This window comes from Sus scrofa, chromosome 13, assembly GCF_054392235.1.
Source record: "Sus scrofa isolate SSC_HxYL_T2T_F1_AM1 chromosome 13, Sscrofa_HxYL_maternal_Yorkshire_Landrace_v2.0, whole genome shotgun sequence".
Taxonomy (NCBI): domain Eukaryota; kingdom Metazoa; phylum Chordata; class Mammalia; order Artiodactyla; family Suidae; genus Sus; species Sus scrofa.
Window position 1 is genome coordinate 111532924 of NC_139395.1, and position 22858 is coordinate 111555781.

A 22858-nucleotide genomic window follows, 5' to 3' on the forward strand; every position below is an offset into this window, starting at 1 on the left:
TTATACATGGATTCTACACTAAGCATGCTGTGTTCTCAGGGAAGTTCCAGCTGAACAGTGAGAGGAGGGAGCTTTCCTCTGCCCTGTCCTTAACATCCATATGGACACACTCCTGGCAGTAGTCAAAGCCAGTCACTCTTTCACACATGGTCTCACCCAAGTACACAGCAGATCTGCTACTCATATACAGATTGTCTTCATTTATGGGCCAGAAGTATGAGTAATAGTGACACTATATGAATGGTAAATAAATGACCCATCTCCTTTCCCCACTCTATGTCCAATATCTCACCTTTTACCAGAATCTCTATCCCAGTAGCTAGTCACTAATACTATCCTTACATCATTTTTTAAAAAGTCATTTCTACAAATTTAAGTAGATTTCTTTCTATCATCCAAATAAAAGCTAACATTCACAAAGCACTAATCACATGTCTGACACATGTGGCTCTGAAGCCACAGAGTGCCCCTTATTGTCATCCTTCTAGGTTAAGAACTTTTATTTTCCCTAGTTTACAAATGACATTACTGGGGCATAGAGGAATTAAGTCCTTTGCCCAAGGCAGCACAGCCACTAATTGGCAGAATTGGAACCTGAATCCAGAACTGTGCTGCCAAAACTTGGGCTCTTAACCCTTGAACTCCACTGCTTGTGAACATAAAAGCATGCACATTGTTATCATTCATTTATACTTTAGAGAAAGGTACTATATCAGGCCACTTCTGGTACTGGTAGTAAAAACAAGTTTCCATAAGGGGAAGGCAGAATAAGTCCAGAGGAGAGTAGACATTTGCTGATGGGTTATACAAACAATTGATAGGTTATGAAGTGGGTTATGAGTATAGGTATTCTATGTGGTTCAATGTTAGGCTACTTTAATATGATTCTTTTGTTCCCTATTACCAAAATAAGCCATGTTCACTATTGACTAGGAAATTCCAACATATGCAGTGTTATAAACATTTGATGTATAACCTCCTAGACTTTCTGTTTTGGATATATATAATTTTTATGAGTGGAGTATAGAGTTTTACAATCTCCACTCCCTCCATTTCTTCTATTATGAAAAATCTTTCCATGCAAAAATTATTCATAATATTCTGATTTTGGATGAATCAGTTTTTAATCAATCCTATTTTTGAATAATTGTTTTCACCTTTTTTCCTGTTAAAATGATATTGTGATAAACATCCCCATAGATAACATATGTATATATGTACATGTGATACATATCTTTTCACATATGTAATAGTGTTGCCTTCAGATTTTTTTTATTCTTAAAATTATAAAATGTTTTTGGTTTTATGCTAGCTGCTTTTAAATTTAGTAATTGCGTGGTAGAATTTTTAAGTGCAACTTTCACAAAGTAGTTTTGTAGCATGAAAGCACTCTTTGGAAGAAATTCTTGCCCTTTGCCTATTTTACTGTCATCCAAGCACAATAAGGAGAAAGGGGGAAGTAAAAAGAATCAATACTCTGCATAGCCAAAGTTGGGCTCCAACTTCTTTGCAGTGTGTATAGAATTAGTCCTGCACACAGTAAGCTTCTGATTATAAAACACACCTATTGGTTAAAGAAAGTTGATGTTCAAATGGTTATGTGAATCTACTTGAAAATTTCCTGAATATTTTTAGATCTAAACTTCCCTATATTCCATTTACTCATTTACTTTATTATTAACCTCATGTCTTTTTTATCCCATAAGTGTTTTCAGCTAATATTCTGTTCAGTATAGGTCCCTGCCCCTTCCTATTTACTTTACTTTAGGCTGTCCATATTTGTCACTAATATTTTTCATTTTCTTGAAAATTTTCATTAAATATAAAATGATATATAAATTCATATGTAAAAATTGTACATATAAAATAATGAGATATATATAATTGTGTGAATACTTATTTATACAGGTTTGTCAGAAAACTAAGTAGTGTTCTAATGTATTCAGAAGTTTATAAGTCATGAGGATTGCCATTTGAGAAATGGTAGTTGAATGGTTTAACCAGGGCAAAAAAAAAATAGAATTTAATACTCCTATCTTATCCATCCATGATTTGTAATATTTTATAAGCTCCTATCAGTGACAGTTATTTTGTGTTGTATTTGGCTGGTTTAATCTTCAGAACAAAAAAATACAGGGGAGGGGAGGGTTAGAAGCTTTTTTTTTTTTTTTTTTTTTTTGCATTCTGAAGTAAATTCTTGATCCTTAGTATTAGGATAAAATTTATTTCCAAATTTTAAATATCTGATTATCTTTCAACTCTACCCTCCCTACATACATCCAGATAAATAATTTTCTCATTGAATATAGCTACATCTGGACCAAACTGCAACTTTTTAGCTGTATATCCACACCTGTTCTAGCATCTGATTTATAAAAATCTCCAAATGTTATTTCGGTCTCTTCTGACATTATACAGAAAATGTTAATGTGCTTCAAGAATACTTACTTCAAAATAGATGTGAATCAAACTTCTGAAATATAAAATCCTAAAACAAAATGAACTTTCCAAGTGGCTATATTCACCATCTAAGCTTTATAAAATGTTTGCTTAAGTTAAAATATGGTAATTTGTATTGATGTAGTTGAATACTCACTAAAGAACTTTCTTCTATTATTCATATATATATTCTTACATCTTTAAAGGTTTTCTCTGTTAATGTTCGTTTAAAAAATTAAGTGAAGTACTTCTTTTGTGAAGGGTATTTGCTTATCAAACTGTGGTCCAATAATATATATGTATAAATGACATCTAAATGCAGCATACTAGTTGTCTTCATTCACATCAGTTATATCTGATCAGAAATCTCACAATTTTAGCCTCATAATTAACAATCTAACTAAACAAAATCATTTTGAAAGGTATAAAAATAAACAGGTTTAAGTTTAAAGGTGTTATTGATTTGTTATTTAAAACATAATTTATCATTCATAAAGAAAAATGAGACACTTGATTATAATTTCTCTAAGGACAAGGGAATATATCTTACTGATATTTGTACACTGAATCTAGCTAACATGGATCCTACCTGTAACATAGTAGGCGCTCAATAAGAGTCTTTTTATTGAAGTAAAAGAACATATTTAAAAGAAAGTTGCATTCTAATGCCAAGATACATATTAGATATAACCAATGAAAACTGTACAACACTTTCCATTCCACCCACTTTAATCTTACATGCATAATCTTAAAGATTTGTTAGAATACTTATTTCTAGTATCTACAAAATTTTATTCATTCTTTCAACTATTTTCCAAGTAATTGTCTCAGACACTGAGTATAATAGATAAGGTTCAGGCTCTCATAGAACTTACATTATAGTTAGTTTACATTATGAAGGTTAAGTGAGTGTAATGCACTTAGAACATCGTACCTGGCACATAGTAAATACTCAACACTCATTATCTGTGATTATGATGGAAGGTATGTATGTAAGTGCTATTCAAAGCACTGAGACTAGATGAGGTCAACCAGGGAGGAAATGCAGGTAGATAAAAGGGCTATCGACTGAAGCTCTTGTACTTCCTAATATTTAGAGTGTACCTAAGAATGAGAATGCTCAATAGAGACTGAAAAGCAATAGCCATTGCAATAGCAAATGAGGGATAAGAAAATAAGAAAGTATAACGGAAACAAGAGGAACATTTCAAAGAAAAAGTAAACATTTGTGTCAAATGCTGCTGAAAGTTTGAATTAGATAAGAACAGAGAACTTTTGGAATTGACAATATAGAGTCATTCATAAACTTGAAAAGTACTGTTTCTGCAGAGGATGAAGAAAGCTCCATTGAGTGGACAGAAAAGAGACTGGGGAACACGTGAGTCATAAAAAGGGATATATATATGACTAAGAAGTATAAAATGAGACGGTCAGCTTTAGTAGTAAGCAGAGAACAGCAAAACTAAATCAGCAATGAGACACTGCCTTTGCACCCTATGGATTGGCAAAAAAATAATAATTGTTGTAATAAGTAGCCACTTCTAGTAAGTATTAGCAAAGCGAGACCCTCCATTCAGTGAGCTGACAGTGTAAGCTGCTACCTCCATTCTGGGAATCATTTGGCATTATATAAGCATGTGTTATGCCTGTGACCTCATGAGTTTGTTCCAGGGATATACTGCAGAAAAAACCTCCCTTATAAGTACACAAGAAGATGTGTAAAAAGCATTTTAAAAACCATTTGTTTGTTTATGTATATACTTATTTATTTTTAATTGAAGTATAGTTGACAACAACATTTTATTAATTTCAGGTGTACAACATAACAATTCAATACTTTTATAGACCATACTTCATTTTAAATTATTCTAAAATATTGACTGTATTCCCTATCTCTTATTCCCATCCTTACATCTTATTTATTTCATACCTAGTAGTTTGAACCTTGTGATCCCTTTCTTCCAACTTGCCCCTCCCCTCACACCTCTCCCAGCTGGTAACCACTAGTTTGTTCTCTATATCCCTGAGTCTGCTGCTGTTTTGTCAATTGTTAATTTGTTTTATTTTTTAGATTCCACATGTAAGTGATAACATACAGTATTTATCTTTCTCTGTCTGACTTATTTCACTAAGTTTAATACCCTCCAGGTCTACCTATGCTGTTGCAAATGGCAAAATTTCATTCTTTTCTATGGCTGAGTAATATTCTTTATATATTCTTCGATTGGTAGGCACTGAGATTGCTTCCATATCTTGGATATTGTAAACAATGCTGCTGTGAACATTGTGATGCATATATTTTTCAAATTAGTGTCTTGTTTTCTTTGGATATATACCCAGGAGTGGAATTACTGGATCATGTGGAAGTTCTATTTTTTATTTTAAGGAACCTCCATACTATTTACCATAGTGGCTGCACCAGTTATATTCCCACCAAGAGTGCACAAGAGTTCTCTTTTTTCTACATCTTTATGAACACTTAACATTTGTTGTCATTTTGAAGATAGCCATACTGACAGGTGTAAGGTGATATCTCATTTGTTTTTATTTGTTTCCCTAATAATTAGTAATGTTGAGCATTTTTTCTTTTTTTTTTCTTTTTTCTTTTTACTGCCTCACCTGCAGCATATAGAAGTTGCCAGGCTAGGGGTCAAATTTGAGCTACAGCTGCCAGCCTATGCCGCAGCCATAGCCACAGCAATGCCAGAGCTGAGCTGCATCTGCGACATACACCTACCATCCCTTGAAGTGTTGTGTATCTTTATTGCTGAAGTGAGTCTCTTGTAGGCAGCATATGTGGGTCTTGTGTTTTATTTAATCAGGCACCCTATATGTTTTGATTGAGGCATTTAGTCCATTGACGTTTAAAATGATTATTGGTAGGAATGTACTTATCACTATTCCATTACTTGTTTTCCAGATGTTTTTGTGGTTCTTTTGTGTTCTTCTTCCTTGAGACTCTTCCCTTTGTGGTGTGGTGATTTTCTTTAGGGTTATAGTTGCGTTCCTTTCTAATTTTTGTGTATCTATTGTGGTTTTCATTTGTGGTTACCATAGAATTTATATATATTGACCTATATCTACTTGTTTTAAGACGATAGTCATGTAAGTTCAAACACATTCTAAAATATCTTCATTTTTTTTATTTGCTCCCCCTCCCCAGCTTGTTTTTGATGGCATATTTTACATTTTCATGCCTATACCCTAGCTATTCATTGCAAGTATAGTTGATTTTATAATTTTTGATCTTTTAACATTCATACTAGCTTATTTAAGTGGTTGGTCTGCTGCCTTTACTAAATATTTGCCTTTACAAGTTGGATTTTCCCCTTCCTAGGTTTTCTTATTTCTGGTTGGAGCCTTTTCTTTCTCATCTAAAGAAAACACTTTAACATTTCTTATATGATCTATTTAGTATTGATGACCTCTCTTAGTTTTTGCTTGTCTGGAAAGCTCTTTCTCTCTCTAGTTCCAAATGATAAACTTTCTAGTAGTGTATCCTAGGTTTTAGGCTTTTTTCTTCCCAGTACTTTAAATATATTCATGCCACTCCTTCCTGGCCTGCAAAGTTTCTGCTGAAAAATCAGCTGGTAACCTTATCAGCTGGTGTTCCTTTGTATGTAACTTTTTTTCTTACTGTCTTTAAAATTCTCTCTTTAACTTTAGCCATTTTAATTATGATTAAAATGTCTTAGTGTGAGTCTCTTTGGGTTCTTGTTTGGAATTCTTTGTGCATTTTGTATTTTGTTATCTGTTTCTTTTTTCAGGTTCAGGAAGTTTCCAACCACAGTGTCATCAAAAACATTTTCTACCCCTTGTCTTCTTCTATGATCCCTATAATACAAATGTTGATATACCTGACATTGTCCTAGAGGTCCCTCAAACTATTCTCGTTTTTTAAAATTTGTTTTTCTTTCTGCTGTCCTCCTTGGGTGATTTCCACTGTTCTATCTTTCAAACTGATTATACATTCTATATCACATAATCTTGCTATTAATCCCTTCTAACATGTGTTTTAATTTCAGTTATTGTATTCAGGACTGACTGGTTCTTTTTTATATTTCTAGTTCTTTGTTGAATTTCTTGCTGTGTTCATCAATTTTTTCCCCAGGTTCAGTTATCAGTCTTATTACTATTGCTTTGAACTTTTTTATCAGGTAATTATTTATCTACATTTCATTAGGGTTTTTTTCAGGGGTTTTGTCTTGTTCTTTCATTTGAAACATATTCCTCTGTCTTTTCATTCTTTTTAAACCTTTTCTGTTTTTCCTTTATGAAAGTAGGTAAACTGCTTAACTCTCCTGGTCTTGAAGGCATGTTCTTCTGCGGGATTGTCCCCATGCAGTATGCATGTGCTCAGTGGCTTTGCTAGAAGAGCTGGATCTGAAGTGAGCACAGGCCAGATCTTCCCTGAAGGTAAACTGGCAGCTGTTACCTTGGTGAACAGGGCTAGATTTGGAGGGGATAGAACCAGAACAGGTGTGAACCAGAGCTCCTTCTAGGCTCCATGGCAATCAGCACCCTATCAGAGGCAAGGCCAGGGCCCAATAGGCTGGAGCATGAGCCCTGAGGGCATTCTCCCTCATGTTTTGGCCGTCTCTGACTTGGTTGGGAGCATTGCTATGGCCCAAGGGATTCAGGCTGCACTTCTGAGTTGGTTCCACTTTTTCCCTTGTGTACATACCTTGGTTAGAGGCTGGGTCCAGGCTGGAGGGGTTGGAGTCACACTACTGAGCTGGTTCCACTCCTTTAGAAGTATGCACTTTCATGGGCATGCTGGCAATGGTTGTCTCCACTGTGGAACTTGTTCTCCTCCTGCCCACATACTCAGGGTTCTTCTACTCTGCCATCTTTATCCCACCTCTAGTAAAAAGCTTTTATTGCAGAATTATTTGTGGTGACACTAAAATGCAAGCAACCTAGGTTTCATCACTATTGGACTAGATCAGTAAAACATGGTATTTGCACATAGTGAGCATTATATATCAGTCAAAAAGGAGTGAATCATATCTAGATATAGCTACATGTATAGGTATCAAGAACAACATAGCAAAAAAAAAAGGGAGAATTAAAATGAGATTTATAGCTTCACACCATTTGAATAGTTTTTCTAAAACACCTGAAAAAAGTACTGTTTTTTCACACATAAGTGCAGGTTAGAAGGTATATGTGAAATTCACAAGTGTTGATGCTATCTAATTAAATGCAAATAAATATGACTCAATATCTTTAAGGAAAAACAAAAACAAAATCAACAATCTTCCTTGTTACTGTATTCTCCTTCAACTGCAGTTGAATTTCCCTGCTCCCTATTCACAGAATTAAATAGCTTGTTTATGGAGTTCCTGTCTTGGTGCAGCAGAAACGAATCTGACTAGGAACCATGACGTTGCGGGTTCGATCCCTGGCTTCGCTCAGTGGGTTAAGGATCCAGCATTGCCATGAGTTGTGGTGGTAGGTCACAGACATGATTCAGACCTGGCGTTGCTGTGGCTCTGGCGTAGGCCCGTGGCTACAGCTCTGATTAGACCCCCTAGCCTGGGAACCTCCATATGCCATGGGTGCGACCCTAAAAAGACAAAAGGAAAAAAAAGCTTATATTTATAGTTTCAATTTCATCCCCCTCTCCCTCCAAATTCTATTCCCCTTGTGTTTTTCTGTTCCTTGGACTCATAGAACCCAGTTGATTAGCCTCCTTTAGTATAGAACATGCTATCCTTGACCTGAGCAAACAAGACCCCTCCCTAAACAATATTTCTATAAATTATGTCAAGGAAGTTCCCGAGTGGTGCAGCGGGTTAAGGATCCCGAGTTGCCATAGCTATGGTGTAGCTCACAACTCTGGCATGAGTTCACCCTAGCCCAGCAATTTCCATATACCATGGGTGCATCTGAAGAAAAAAATATGTCAAACACCAAAAAATGCAGAAAATAGTAGAATAAACTTGTGCGAATCCATCACCTGTACTTTACAAATTTTAATATTTTTGCCATAGTTACTCTGTAGATTATTTCTTAAAAAAATACAGTTAAAACCATCATTTTTACTCTTCCTCATACAAAGATAACCACTGATGACACCAGGTCCAACTGCAAGAACAAGGTCCTCAAGTGAAAAGTGAGAAGATTCAGACCAGAAGTTGGACAAGGGGAATGGCCTTATTACCACCCTCAGTGATGACAGCCAGTAGTTCCCCTCTTTACATATATTAAGTCACTTAATTACCAGAACAATCCTATGCTATAATAACCATTTTATAGATAGGAAACTAAAGTACCCTGAGTCACTTAGTTAATAGGAAGCTGAGCTAGGATTTGAAATTAGGCAATCTGGCTTTAGAGTTTATGCACTCCACCTCTGTTATTCTGTTTTAGGAGTGTATTAAAAGAGTGGTGAGCTTTTGTTTTTCCTTTTCTTCAAGTGTTTCTACCATTAAAAAAATACATAGCCCTCACTTTTTAAATTAAAATATATTCTCTTGGATCTGGATCTCTGGGTGCCAACTCTTCTGCCTACTTTTTCCTCTCTTCTGCTGCCTGAACCTGGAGTAATTTTCTATCATATTGCCCTTTGAATCAGATTTTTTTTGGGGGGGTGTCTTCTTTATCCAGAAAGCTTAAAGCTTGAAATATCTTTCCACTATAAAGGTTTTGTTTATTGTTTTCTCAAACATTATACTAACTTAATATACCCTCCAAGTGACTGTAAAGTTTTATACCCTGCTGTAAAATAGCTAACTCTGAATACCTTTTATATTTGTAGTTTCTAGGAACCTTTTGGAATAACAGGATTCTCTTAAATGACTAATTACCCCAAATCTGATGCCTGTGTAATATTATCCAGCAAGCAGCTGGCTTCATATGAAGAGAGGCTAAGAGCTCCTTTTTGTCTTATTCATTTAAAATCATTTGCTTCTTATTTAATATCTGCAAAGAACACAGTCACATTCTAGTAGAATTTGCTGTTGTAAATTTTGGATTGTTTCCATGGGTTCCGCCTTACATCTGCATGGCGTTTAAAGCCAATGCTTCCTTTCTTTTTGTAGGCATCCAGGGCCTTTTGCCTCATAATCCAATGTCATGCTGAATGGAAGAAAATTGAAGTTGAATTTATTTAACTATAGAGAAGGACTGCACAGAACAATACACTTATTTAAGAACTCCTTGCCTCAGGAACCTAAGGAGCTGTCTTGTGCAGGTGGCTTAATCTCTCTGCCGCTTGACCTAACTATGTGCCTTTATTTATTAAGGACAGGAACTGGGCACTCTGCTTCCAGAAACAAAGGACCATACTGGTCTATCAGAACCAATAATAAACCAGTTAAGATACTTATGCCTCATTCAGAACAGTAAAGTATGTTCTATGTATTTTGAAAACAATTCTTAACACTTCTTTATAAGAGAAAATGTGACCAAAGGTTTTTTTTTAAAAAAAAAAAAAAAGCTATGAGAATATATTAACTAACTCCTAATTATACATGGTGGACTGTTTACATTATGGATTAATCATAAATAATTTTTCTCAATTCAATGTGATATCTTCTCTCCTTAAGTAAAATGATTTATTTGTTGACATTACTTATATTTACTGTTCCTATTTACTTCTCATGACAGCCTTCAGAGGTTTCTGTGTTTTAAAGCAAAACATTTATTTGCTTCTCCTATTTTCACTCAGAGATGCTGTAAATACATAGTGAATAATCTGAAGGAAATGGCTTCCCTACTCATTGGTTGGCACTGTGATTTAAAGACTAAGCTATCTGTGTTTATCTTGAAATATGGAGAAAGGGAGACTGAGGTGCATACAGAGGGAAAATAATACTGCAAATTATAATAGCTTTCCCTTTCTTGAGTTGGGTCACAGTATGTGGTTTATTTTCCTTTAAATCTAGTAGATTTTGGAATTGTGATGCACAAATATATTCAAATGTGATCCTAAGAATACCTCATAATGCTATAAAAATGGGTTTTGAATTAGCTGCTATTCCACCAATTATCAGGTAACTGAGAATTAACTGCAAAAAATTCATCTATCAAGTACCAATTCTTTGGAGCTTATCTTTAAAGTAATCAATTCTTCCTCTTAACAATAGCTGCATTTAGAAGTAATAACATAGAATTTATCATATGGGCTCAGATCCATTCTTCCTCTAGTTTAAGATTATATCCTGACCAAAGCACCGAGAGACATTTAATAGGAAGGCATATTTTTTCTCTCTGATGTCAGTGCTGTAAAGTCAGTCACAATTATATCATTTTTCTTAATATCTTTAATTATTATAATATATAAATTTTAAAACTTTCAAAAATTAAAATCTAGGAGTTCTCTGTGGTACAGTGGGTTAAAGATCCAGCATTGTCACTGCAGTGACTTGGGTCACAGCTATGGTGTGGGGTTCAACCTGGGAACTTTCATATGCTGCAGGTGCAGCCAAAAAAAAAAAATTAAAATCTAAACCACCTCTTGGAGTTAGACAGTCCACTAATTTACTAAATATTTTATGCAGTAATAAATAATGCTTTTTATTTGTGTGAAGTATACTTCTCAAGATTATAGGATATGCTAAACAGATTAAAATCACACTAACCACATTTTCATGGACAAATATCATATCCCTTTGTAGCTTTTATTTTTGATAGTCTAAGAGAGGAAAATAAAGCCAATCTGAGTTTGAAATGCTGAATCACTTCTAACTAGCTCTTTGACCTTTGGTAAGTTAGTTAATTACTCTGATCCTTAGAGCCTTCAGGTAAAAATAAAATGTATATCTGTTCTTCATGATAATTTGACTATGAATCAAATGATATAGGAGAAAGCACCCTGCATAGTACCTGGAATAGTACACTATCAACAAACATCAACTTTCTTCCTTATTTTCTGAGGATGTGTGGAAATGTTTTATCTGTGCCTGTGTGGATAGGAAACCCTGCAAACCCGCATGTACTTAATAACATACATTTTATGCACCATTCATTAGAGATTGCCTTGTTTCAAAAGGTTACACTTAAAACTAAATTCTATATATATATCTTATTTTATCCTTTCTCATATAATAAGTGGAAAATATATACTGCACAAATATTATCTATCAAGTAAGTCCATATTGAATTATTTATTTATTCAAGGAGCCATTCTCACAAATTGATCCCCTTACCTGAGTTTAAAATCTTGTCAGTTTGACTGCTGGCTCTTGCATTTACTCACTGTAAGATTCTAGACAAGAGAATCAGAGAATATCTCATTTTTCCTCAGATGAAAAATGGGGCTGTTCATTCTATGTGGCAGTTTGAGGGACAACATTAATGTATGAACATGCTAGATAAACATAAAGATTTATACCAATATCTAGGGAATTATAATTAAAACAGTTGTTTGGGAGTTCCTGTTGTGGCTTGGTGGGTTAAGAACTCGAATACTATCCATTAAGATGCGGGTTCAATCCCTTGCCTCACTCTGGACTAAGGTTCCAGCATTGCTGCAAGCTGTGGTGTAGGTAGGCTGCAGATGTGGTTTGGATCTGGCATTACTATGCCTGTAGCATAGGCCAGCAGCTGCAGCTCTGATTCAGCCTCTAGCCTGGGAACTTCTATATGCCACAAGTATGGGAATAAAAAGCAAAAAAAAAAAAGGTTGTTTAGAGTAAATTTATTTTCTGATTTAAGGAATTGACTCATCTTCATAAAACAAAGTTAAAAAGGCAGATTGAAGATACATACAGAAATTTTCTATATTTATATGGATGCATAAAGATTTTAAAGTTTACTCTTAAAAATGTTATTAAAACACCTGAACAGATGTAACACGGAAATTTGATAAATTCCAGTGTTTTAAATTATTTTCTTCTTAGAAATCGACAGTCCACTTGTGTAAGTTTGTTTTACACCTTCTTCCCAAAGAATAACAACAAGGGCTATAAGGGGCTGGCATTCAGATCTTAGTCAACACACACAAGCTAATGGCAGGACTCAGATCATTCAAGCCATTTGTTTTTTCTATCCTAATTTTAGTTGTGCATCCGTGGGTGTTAAACATGGTTGCTTGAATAATCTTCCTCAAACCCTACTTGAATTTCCCACTACAAGGCTCTATGGAAGCCAGTTTCATACTTGTATTTTCTTGGCTTTGAAAGTCATTAAAATGTTTATTAGATGCTACCTAGAGTTAACAGATTCTTTACTGAACACCTTGCACATGGTTTATCTATTTCAGTTCTACTGGGAGGCCTCTGCAATACTTCTTAGTTCCAGCTAGCTCAGGCAGTCGAGAGTTTTGGAAGTGAGTCACATGATCAAGAATTCGTATGAGTGCCAGAGACATACATTTCCTTTGAAAAGGAAAAATTTAGTCTAATTTAGTAAACTTTAGTCTATTAGCTGTTTGGAAATTAGCATGATACTGGGGACAGAATGAAGCCGATAAATTGAGTATGTCAAAACCCATTAATTTTGTGGGGTTTCAGAGCAAGGAGGAGCAGCATATGATCATCCAAGCAACATAGAATAACAGCTGTTTTATTCTTCAGGAGCTGCGTGGAAACTCTAAGAATGTGGTTTACTCTTTGAAAATATCTGGACACTTAAAATGTACTAATCAGACGAATTCATTGTCATTCCAGATTTACAGTGTCAAGTAGAAGCACTTGGACTAAAACTTCAGAAGGCAGTGACTGAGATGGACAGCTATAAAGAAAAGTTCACGTAAGATGGTGAACATTAAACAATTTGTAAGAGTTTAGAAAGACCCCCATGTGTTCTCTGTGACTCTTTTGGCAGTAATTTGGTTGTGTGGGTATAGTCTGCTGATTTTTTTTCTCAGCTACTTTTCTGGCCTATATTGAAGGACCTGTAAATATTTTTAAATACATGAAATGTTTCTTCATCTCAGTAAGAAACTTACCTTTCCATGTATTAAAATTTTCCCTGGGTGTTCAAATGTAGTAACTTAAAGTTCTCTGAACTTTTATGATCACTTTAGAAGAAACAACATTGAAGTTTTAGGTTGAAAAAGACTGTTGAGTATCTTTGAAATACTGGAGTACTTATACTTTATATAAGTGAGAAAGAAAATATTGGAAAACAAATGATAAGAAAATGCCCTTGTAAAATATCCCGGACACTATTTCTTTTAAAAATGATTTTATTTCAGAAATTTCAAAAATTATAATATAAATGTAGTACATCTAAAATGCTAAAATAGAATTTAGGTAATCTTTGAAAAGTAAGTAAATTCTTTTACTTTGTGGTATATAACCTGGTAGCTTTGGTTTTCAGTTCCTGTATTTTAGAATGGTGAACCTCATAAGAAATATAAATATTTAGAATGCTTAGCAACCAAATATTGTGTTGACTATGGACTGCTCCTAAGAACAATATGTTCAAAAAAGTTCTTGACAGCACAAGGAAGAATAAATTCCCCAAATACTCTATCAAATGAATGTATACTTTAATTATTTGTAGCAAAATAATTTATTTTCAAAAGCCAAGAAAAAACCAAATATTCATGCTTTAGTAGAACACTGTGGTCATTAGTAAATAATAATTCAACTATCTGTGTATGTGATGGCTGGGGTTGAAGGAATGAGTGGACAAGGGGTTCTAGGATGACTCACTGGGCCAGCAAGGAATATTCTTGGTGAGAAGAAACATGAAAGAGAAGCAAGATGGGAATTGCCAGAAAAACATCATGCGTCCTCACCCTCTAGTAACAGCTGGAAGGGCTTTGGCCATATGAATGCCTCATGTGTAAGGCTGCCTAGTGCATCCACAGCCCATTTAATATTAATACCTGTTTTGTGGTATTTTTTGTTAATTATATATTTTTAATATAATTTATTGGAGTATAGTTGACTTACAATATTAGTTTCAAGTGTACAGCAAAGCGAATCGTACATATAAATATATTTATTCTTTTTTCCCATGTAGATTATTACAAACTTTTGAGTAGATTTTCCTGTTCTATACAGTAGGTTCTCCTTAATTATCCATTTTATACAGTAGGGTGTATATGTTATTCCCACATTCCCAATTCTTTCCCCCATCCCCAGTGGTTTCACCTATGGTGACCATAGATTGGTTCTGAAATTTGTGACTTTGTTTCTGTTTTATAAATAAAGTTTTTTCTATCATTTTTATTAGATTCCATATATAAGTGATATCCTATGATATTTGTCTTTCTTTGCCTTTCTTACTTCACTCAGTATGATAATCTCTAGGTCTGTCCATGTTGCTGCAAAGGGAATTATTGCATTCTTTTTTATGTCTGAGTAATATTGCATTCCTCCATTGATGGAAATTCAGGTTGCTTTCATGCCTTGGCTATTGTAAATAGTGCTGCTCTGAACAATAGGGTCCACGTATCTTTTCAAATTATAGTTTTCTCTGGATGAATGCCCAGGAGTGGGATTGCTACATGATATGGTAGTTCTATATTTAATTTTTTAAGGAACCTCCGTACTGTTCTCCACAGTGGTTGCACCAATTTATATTTCCACCAACAATGTAGGAGGGTTCCCTTTTCTCCATACCTTCTCTAGCATTTATTGTTTGTAGACTTTTTTTTTGTCTTTTAATTTTTTTATTACTCAAATGAATTTATCACATCTGTAGTTGTATAATGATCATAACAATCCAATTCCACAGGATTTCCATCCCACAGCCCAAGCACATTCCCCCACCCCCCAAACTGTCTCCTCCGGAGACCATAAGTTTTTCAATATCTGTGAGACAGTATCTGTTCTGCAAAGAAGTTCGGTCTGTCCTTTTTTCAGATTCCACATGTCAGTGAAAGCATTTGATGTGGGTGTCTCATTCATTGTATGGCTGACTTAACTTAGCATGATAATTTCTAGGAACATCCATGTTGCTAAAAATGCCATTATTTCTTTCTTTTAATGGCTGAGTAATATTCCATTGTGTATATGTACCACCTCTTCTTGATCCATGCCTCTGTCGATGGACATTTAGGGTGTTTCCATGTCTTGGCTATTGCAAATAGTGCTGCAATGAACATGGGAGTACATGTGTCTTTGCGAGTCATGGTTTTCTCTGGATAGATGCCCAGGAGTGGGATTGCTGGATCAAATGGTAGTTCTATTTTTAGTTTTCTGAGGAATCTCCATACTGCTTTCCACAGTGGTTGCACCAATTTACAGTCCCACCAACAGTGTACTAGGGTTCCTTTTTCTCCACACCTTCTCCAGCACTTATTGTTTGTAGACTTTTTTGATGGTGGCCATTCTGACTGGTGTGGGGTGATGCCTCATTGTAGCTTTGACTTGCCTTTCTTTAATAATTAGTGATATTGAGCATATTTTCACCTGCTTTTTTGCCATCTGTATTTTTTGAAGAAATGTCTGTTTAAATCTTCTGCCCATTTTTTGATTGGGTTGTCTGTTATTTTTAATATAAAGCTGTATGAGATGTTTGTGTATTTTGGAGATTAATCCCTGGTTGGTTGCTTTGTTTGCAAAGATTTTCTCCCATTCTGTGAGTTGTCTTTCAGTTTTTTTTTTATGGTTTCCTTTGCTGTGCAAAAGTTTTGAAGTTTAATTAGGTCTCATTTGGTTGTTTTTTTTTATTATTACTACTGTAGCAGGTGGATCAAACAAGATATTTCTATAATTTATGTCAAAGAGCATTCTGCCTGTGTTTACCTCTAGGATTTTTATGGTATCTGGCCTTACATTTAGGTCCTTAATCCATTTTGAATTTTATTTATTTATTTATTTATTTCCTTCATCAGCCTCGTAGTTTTCAGAGTACAGGTCTTTTTCTCTTTAGATAGGTTTACTCCTAGGTATTTTATTCTTTTTGATATAATGGTAAATGTGATTGTTTCCCTAACTTGTCATTCTGATCTTTTATTATTAGTATACAGATATGCAATAGATTTCTCAGTATTAATTTTGTGTCCTACAGTTTTACCAAATTCATTGATGAGCTCTAACAGTTTTCTGGTAATGTCTATAGGATTTTCTAGGTATAGTATCATGCTATCTGCAAACAGTGATAGTTTTACTTCTTTTTTTCCAATTGAGATTCTTTTTCTTTTTCTCCGATGGCCATGGGTAGGACTATGTTGAGTGGTGAGAGTGGATATCCTTGACTTGTTCCTGATCTCAGCAGAAATGCTTTCAGCTTTTTACCATTGAGAATGATGTTAGCTGTGGCTTGTCATATATGCCTTTTTAAGGTTGAGGTATGTTCCCTCTATGCCCAATTGCTGGAGAGTTTTTATCAGGAATGGGTATTGAATTTTGTCAAAATATTTTTCTGAATCTATTGAGATGATTTTATGGTTTTTCTTTTTCAGTTTGTTAATGCAGTGTATCACAGTGATTGATTTGTGGATATGTGAATCTTTCCATACCTGGGATAAATCCCACTTGATCATGGTGTATGATCCTTTTACTATATGGAGGATTTGTTTTGCTAGTATTTTATGGAGGATTTTTGTATCTATGTTGGTCAGTGATATTCACCTGTGATTTTCTTTTTTAGGGTATCTTTGTATGTTTGTTTTGTTTTGTTTTGTTTTTTGTCTTTCTGCCATTTCTTGGGCTGCTCCCACAGCATATGGAGGTTCCCAGGCTAGGGGTCAAATCAGAGCTGTAGATGCCAGCCTATGCCACAGCCACAGCAGTGCAGGATCCGAGCCACGTCTGTTACCCATACCACAGCTCACGGCAACACCAGATCCTTAACCCACTGAGCAAGGCCAGGGATCGAACCGCAACCTCATGGTTCCTAGTTGGATTCGTTAACCACTGTGCCACGACGGGAACTCCCATGTCTGATTTTGGTATCAAGGTGACAGTGGCCTCATAGAATCAGCTTAGGAGTGTTCCTTCCTCTGAAATTTTTTGGAAGAGTTTCAGAAGAATAGGTGTTAACTCTTCTGTAAATGTTTGATAAAATTTGCCTGTGAAGCCATCTGGTCCTGGACTTTAGTTTGTTGAAATTTTTAAATCACACTTTCAATCTTAGTACTTGTGATTGGTCTGTTCATATTTTCAAATTCTTCCTGGTTCAGTCTTAGAAGTTTGTACCTTTGTAAGAATCTGTCCGTTTCTCCTAGGTTATCCATTTTTTTGGCATATAGTCCCTTATGGTAGTCTCTTATGATCCTTTGTATTTCTGTGGAGTCAGTTGTAATTTCTCCCTTTTCATTTCTAATTTTATTGATTTGAGCCCTCTCCCTGTTTTTCTTGATGAATCTGGCTAAAGGTTTATCAATTTTGTTGAGCTTTTTGAAGAACCAGATTTTGGTTTCATTGATCTTTTCTATGGTTTTCTTCATTTCTATTTCATTTATTTTTACTCTAATCTTTATGGATTCTTTCCTTCTGCTAACTTTGGGCTTTGTTCTTCCTTCTGTAGTTGCCTTAGTTGTAAGTTTAGGTTTTTTATTTGAGATTTTCTTATTTCCTGCGATAATAATGTATTGCTATAAACTTCTCTATTAGAACTGCTTTTGCTGTGTCTCATAGGTTTTGGATTGTCATATCTTCATTGTAATTTTTCTCTAAGTATTTTTTTTATTTCCTCTTTGATTTATTCAGTGATCCATTGGTTTTTCTAGTGCCACATTATATTGTTTAGTTTCCAGGAGTTTGTGTTTTTTGCTGTTTTTTTTTTTTTTTTTTTCTTTTTTCTTGTAGTTGATTTCTAGCCTCATAGTGTTGTGGTCAGAAAAGATGCTTGAGACAATTTCAGTTTTTTAAATTTACCAAGGCTAGATCTGTGGCTCAAGATGTAATATGTCCTGGTCACTCTTCCATGTGCACTTGAGAAGAATGTGTATTCTGCTGCTTTGGGATGGAATGGTCTATAAATATCAGTTAAGTCTTATCTGGTCTAGGGTGTCATTTAATGCCTGTGTTTTCTTGTTGATTTTTTGTCTGGATGATCTGCCCTTTAATGTAAATTGGGTGTTAAAGTCAACCACTATTGTATTGGTGATGATTTCTCCTTTTATGCCTTTAGAATTTGCCTTTCTTATTGAGGTGCTTCTATGTTGGGTGCATATATATTTACAATTGTTATAATGACCCTTTGATCATTATGTAGTGTCCTTCTTTGTCTCTTGTGACTTTCTTTGTTTAAAGTCTATTTTGTCTGATATGGGCATTGCTATTCCAGCTTTCCTTTGCGTGGAATACCTTCTTCCATCCCTTACTTTCAGTCTGTATGTGTCCTTTAGTCTGAAATGTGTCTTCTTGTAAACAGCATATATATATGGGGGTCCTATTTTGGTGTGCATTCAGCCAGTTCATGTCTTTTGGTTGGAATATTTAATCCATTTATATTCAGTGTGATTATGGATATGTGTGTACTTATACCATTTTCTTAATTGCTTTGGCTTTATTATTTTAGATATTTTTTTCTTCCCTTCCTCTTTTGTTTTCTTCTTTGTGATTTGCTGACTATATTTGGTGTTGTATTTGGTTTGCTTTTTCTTTTTTAATATGTTTGTCTATTTTAGATTTTGGTTTGCAGCTCTCATTAGATTTTGATATAGCAGTCTATATATGTACAGAATTGTTTTGGATTGCCGCTCTTTTAATTTCAAATGCATTTTCAATGTTCTGCATTTGTACTCTCCTCTTGTCATGCTTGCTAGTTTTGACATCATATTTGTAAATGGGTGATTTCTTACTTTTATTTTATGTTTGCCTTTACCAGTGAGCTTTCCCATTTGTACTTTTCTTGTTTCTAGTTGTGACCTTTTCCACCTACAGAAGCTACTTTAGTAATTGTTGTGATGTTAATTATATTTTTAATATAATTTACCATTGAGTGCTGAGAAATGATAAGAGTCAGAGTAGATTAGCATTGGAGAAAGACATATACCACCTCACTAAAGTACATCAAATGAATTACCTGGAAGAAATCACTGTACAATTGTAGAAATGCTGATGCTATTGTTTCAGTTTATAAAACTGGTGCTTCCTACCTCTATGAGATCTTAAAATTAGAAAATGGGCATTGTATCCATTTTTAGAAATTTAAGTTATGAAAGAGAGTGCCACTTAAATGGTCCCAAATCCTGAGGACCTTTCTCTGTGCTGCCTGTACCTAGCTCTTCCATCTCTGTTCTGTCCATCCTCCTTCAGTTCTATAATAAAGTTGAATAGGGTGGATGGCTAGGACCCAAGCCTGGGGACTGCTCAGAGGACTCAGTGCTCAGGAACTCCTCTGTATTATATAAGTACTATATTATTTATAGGTTAAAACCAATTTTGTAACATGGCCACTGCTTTATGATAAATTCATTTTGAAGTCAAAATAATTCACTTAAAATTTTTGACATGTAATTTCATAATAAATTGGATAGTCACAATACATGCCCAAGCCTGCAAGAAATTGGAAGGGGCCATGAAATCAGATTTTTTAAAATTTTTAATCCTCACTTTTTTGGGGGGCTAGGGGTAGGAATGAGTTTCATCTATCCAACTCTAGATACTTTTTTGTTTAAAGATTTTTAAATATTGGGATATATATTTTGTGGTATTTTAATTAGGGGAAAGAGGCAGTTTTTAAACAGATTACCTTGAGGTTATTTTTTCCTAAGATTTATAAGAACATATTTTCCAAGGTATGTAAGAACTTGTTATGTATTTGAAAATAGAGGATGTTTTGAGCTATAAGTAACAGAGGTGTAGTTATTTTGGGTGTAGTCAATCCAGTGGATCAACAATATTACCAATAATCTTTACTTTTTTCAGTCTCCATTCTGCTGTCCCCAGCACTGGATTCACCCCAAGGCTAAGCCACCTGTGCTCATGGTTGGCTGCAGTTCCAGGTACCACATCCAAGTGTAACCACCTCAAACAGGAAGGGCCTGTTTTTCTGGTATCCCCTTAGAAGATATAAATTTCCTAAAAGACACCAAATAGCCCTCTCCTTACATCTCTTTGGCTAGAACTCTTTACATACCCTCTCCCAAATGAGTCACTGGCAAACAGAACAGAATGGCCACAGTTAGCTCAGGTCATGCATGATTTACCCTGAGAACAGATGACAGTGTGGCTCTGATGCCCAGGAAGAAAGCTATAGTGCATGTCCAAAAAGTCACCAGTAATGTTTGCTAAAGAGGAAGAGTGTTAGTGATGCTCTGAAAAAGGATGACAGTTTCTGCAAATTTTATTTGTGTCATATCTAGATTAATTTAGGGAAAACATCCCTGAAGTAATGAAAAACATGGATGCATGGGTGGTGTGGAATGCAACTTTATTGCTTTTAAATATATACGTATTTAAAATAGAGATAGCAATCTAGAAAATACATTTTTACTTTATACATTTATATTTTATGTTATTTAAAACTGTAAAAGGAAATACATTTTTAAATATACATGTGTATGAGAGAGAGAGGGGATATAAACTTTTATTGTGTATATATATGTAGAAAGAGAGAAATAACAGGTTAATAAGACTAAAAAGAAAGACTGCTGTACACAAACTGACTGAATGGATATAAAAACAAGACCCATATATATGCTGTTTATAAGAGACCCACTTCAGACCCAAGGACACATACAGACTAAAAGTGAGAGGATGGAAGAAGATATTACATGCAAATGGAAATCGAGAGAAAGCAGGAGAAGCAATACTCATATCAGACAAAATAGACTTTAAGATAAAGAAAATCACAAGGGACAAAGAAGGACAGTACCTAATAATTAAAGGATCAAGCCAAGAAGGAATAAAAATTGTAAATACATATGCACCTAACATAGGAGCACCTCAATATATAAGGCAACTTCTGACAGCCATAAAAGGAGAAATCGACAGCAACACAATAATAGCAGGGGATTTAACACCGCACTTACATCAAGAGACAGATCATTCACAAAGAGAATCAACAAGTAAACACCTTAAATGATACTCTAGACCAGATAGATTTAACTGATATTTATAGAACATTCTATCCCAAAGCAACAGAATATACATTCTTCTCAAGTGCACATGGAACATTCTCTAGGATAGATCACATTTTGGGCCACAGATCAAGCCTTGGTAAATCTTAAAAAGTTGAAATTATCCCATGCATTTTCTCTGACCACAATGCAATAAGACTAGAAATCAACTGTAAGGGAAAAGAATAGCAAAAAACACAAACTTGTGGAAGATAAACACTATATTACTGGAAAACCAGTGGATCATTGAAGAAATCAAAGAGGAAATCATGGAATTCCTCTCATGGCACAGCAGAAATTAATCCAACTAGGAACCACGAGGTTGCAGGTTTGATCCCTGGCCTCGCTCAGTGGGTTAAGGATCTGGCATTGCTATGATCTGTGGTGTAGTTTGTAGATGCAGTTTGGATATGGCATTGCTGTGGCTGTGGTGAGGCCAGCAGCTACAGCTCTGATTGGACCCCTAGCTTGGGAACCTCCATATGCCATGGGTGCAGCCCTAAAAAGACAAAAGACAAAAAAAATAAAAAGAAATCAAAGAGGACATCAAAAGATACTTAGAAGCAAATGACAATGAAGATATAACCCAAAACCTATGGGACACAGCAAAAGCAGTTCTGAGAGGAAAGTTTATAGCAATGCAAACTTATCACAGGAAAGAAGAAAAAGCTCAAATGATCAACCTAACCTTATACCTAAAAAAATTAGAAAAGGAAGAACAGTCAAAGCCCAAAATTAGCAGAAGGAAAGAAATCATAAAGATCAGAGCATAAATAAATGAAATAGAGTCAAAGAAAACAATAGGGAGGATCAATGAAACCACAAGTTCATTCTTTGTAAAGATCCAAAAAATTGATAAACCTTTAGCTAGAGTCATCAAGAAATAAAGGGAGAAATTAGAACTCAAATCAATGAAATTAGAAATGAAAAGGGAGAAATTACAACTGTCTCCAGAAATACAAAGGATCATAATAGATGACTATAAGCAACTATATGCCAATAAAATGGACAACCTGTAAGAAATGGACAGATTCTTATAAAGGTACCACCTACCAAGACTGAAGCAGGAAGAATGTGAAAATATGAACAGACCAATCACAAGTACTGAAATTGAAAATGTGTTTAAAAATCTTCCAAAAAAACAAAAGTCCAGGACCAGATGGCTTCACAGGCAAATTTTATCAAACATTCACAGAAGAGTTAACACCTATTCTTATGAAACTCTTTTTCAAAAAATAGTGGAGGAAGGAACACTCCCAAGCTGAATCTGTGAGGCCACCATCACCTTGATACCAAAACAAAAGATACCACAAAAAAAGAAAATCATAGGTCAATATCACTGATGAACATAGATGCAAAAATCCTCAACAAAATACTAGCAAACCAAATCCAAATATATATTAAAAGAATCATAAACCACAATCGAGTAGGATTTATCCCAGGGATGCAAGGATTCTTCAGTATCTGCACGTCTATTAGTGTGATACACCACATCAACAA

The 22858-nt window shown here is 34.9% G+C and overlaps 1 protein-coding gene across 12 annotated transcripts in view; it reads left to right on the forward strand.

Moving 5' to 3' along the window:
• Positions 1 to 22858, forward strand: part of LEKR1 (leucine, glutamate and lysine rich 1) — a 307061-nt gene that overhangs the window by 133632 nt on the left and 150571 nt on the right. For 9 of the 12 annotated variants that reach the window (XR_014822589.1, XR_014822591.1, XM_021069707.2 and 6 more), the window contains one exon: positions 13056 to 13137. Coding sequence is in view for 9 of the 12 variants with exons in the window: in XM_021069707.2 (XP_020925366.2) it covers positions 13056 to 13137 (82 nt within the window). In the remaining 3 variants the exon portion in view is untranslated. Of the gene's footprint in view, positions 1 to 6719; positions 6856 to 13055; positions 13138 to 22858 lie in introns of all 12 variants that reach the window. The other 3 variants (XR_014822590.1, XM_084987475.1, XM_084987474.1) reach the window with 1 other exon arrangement.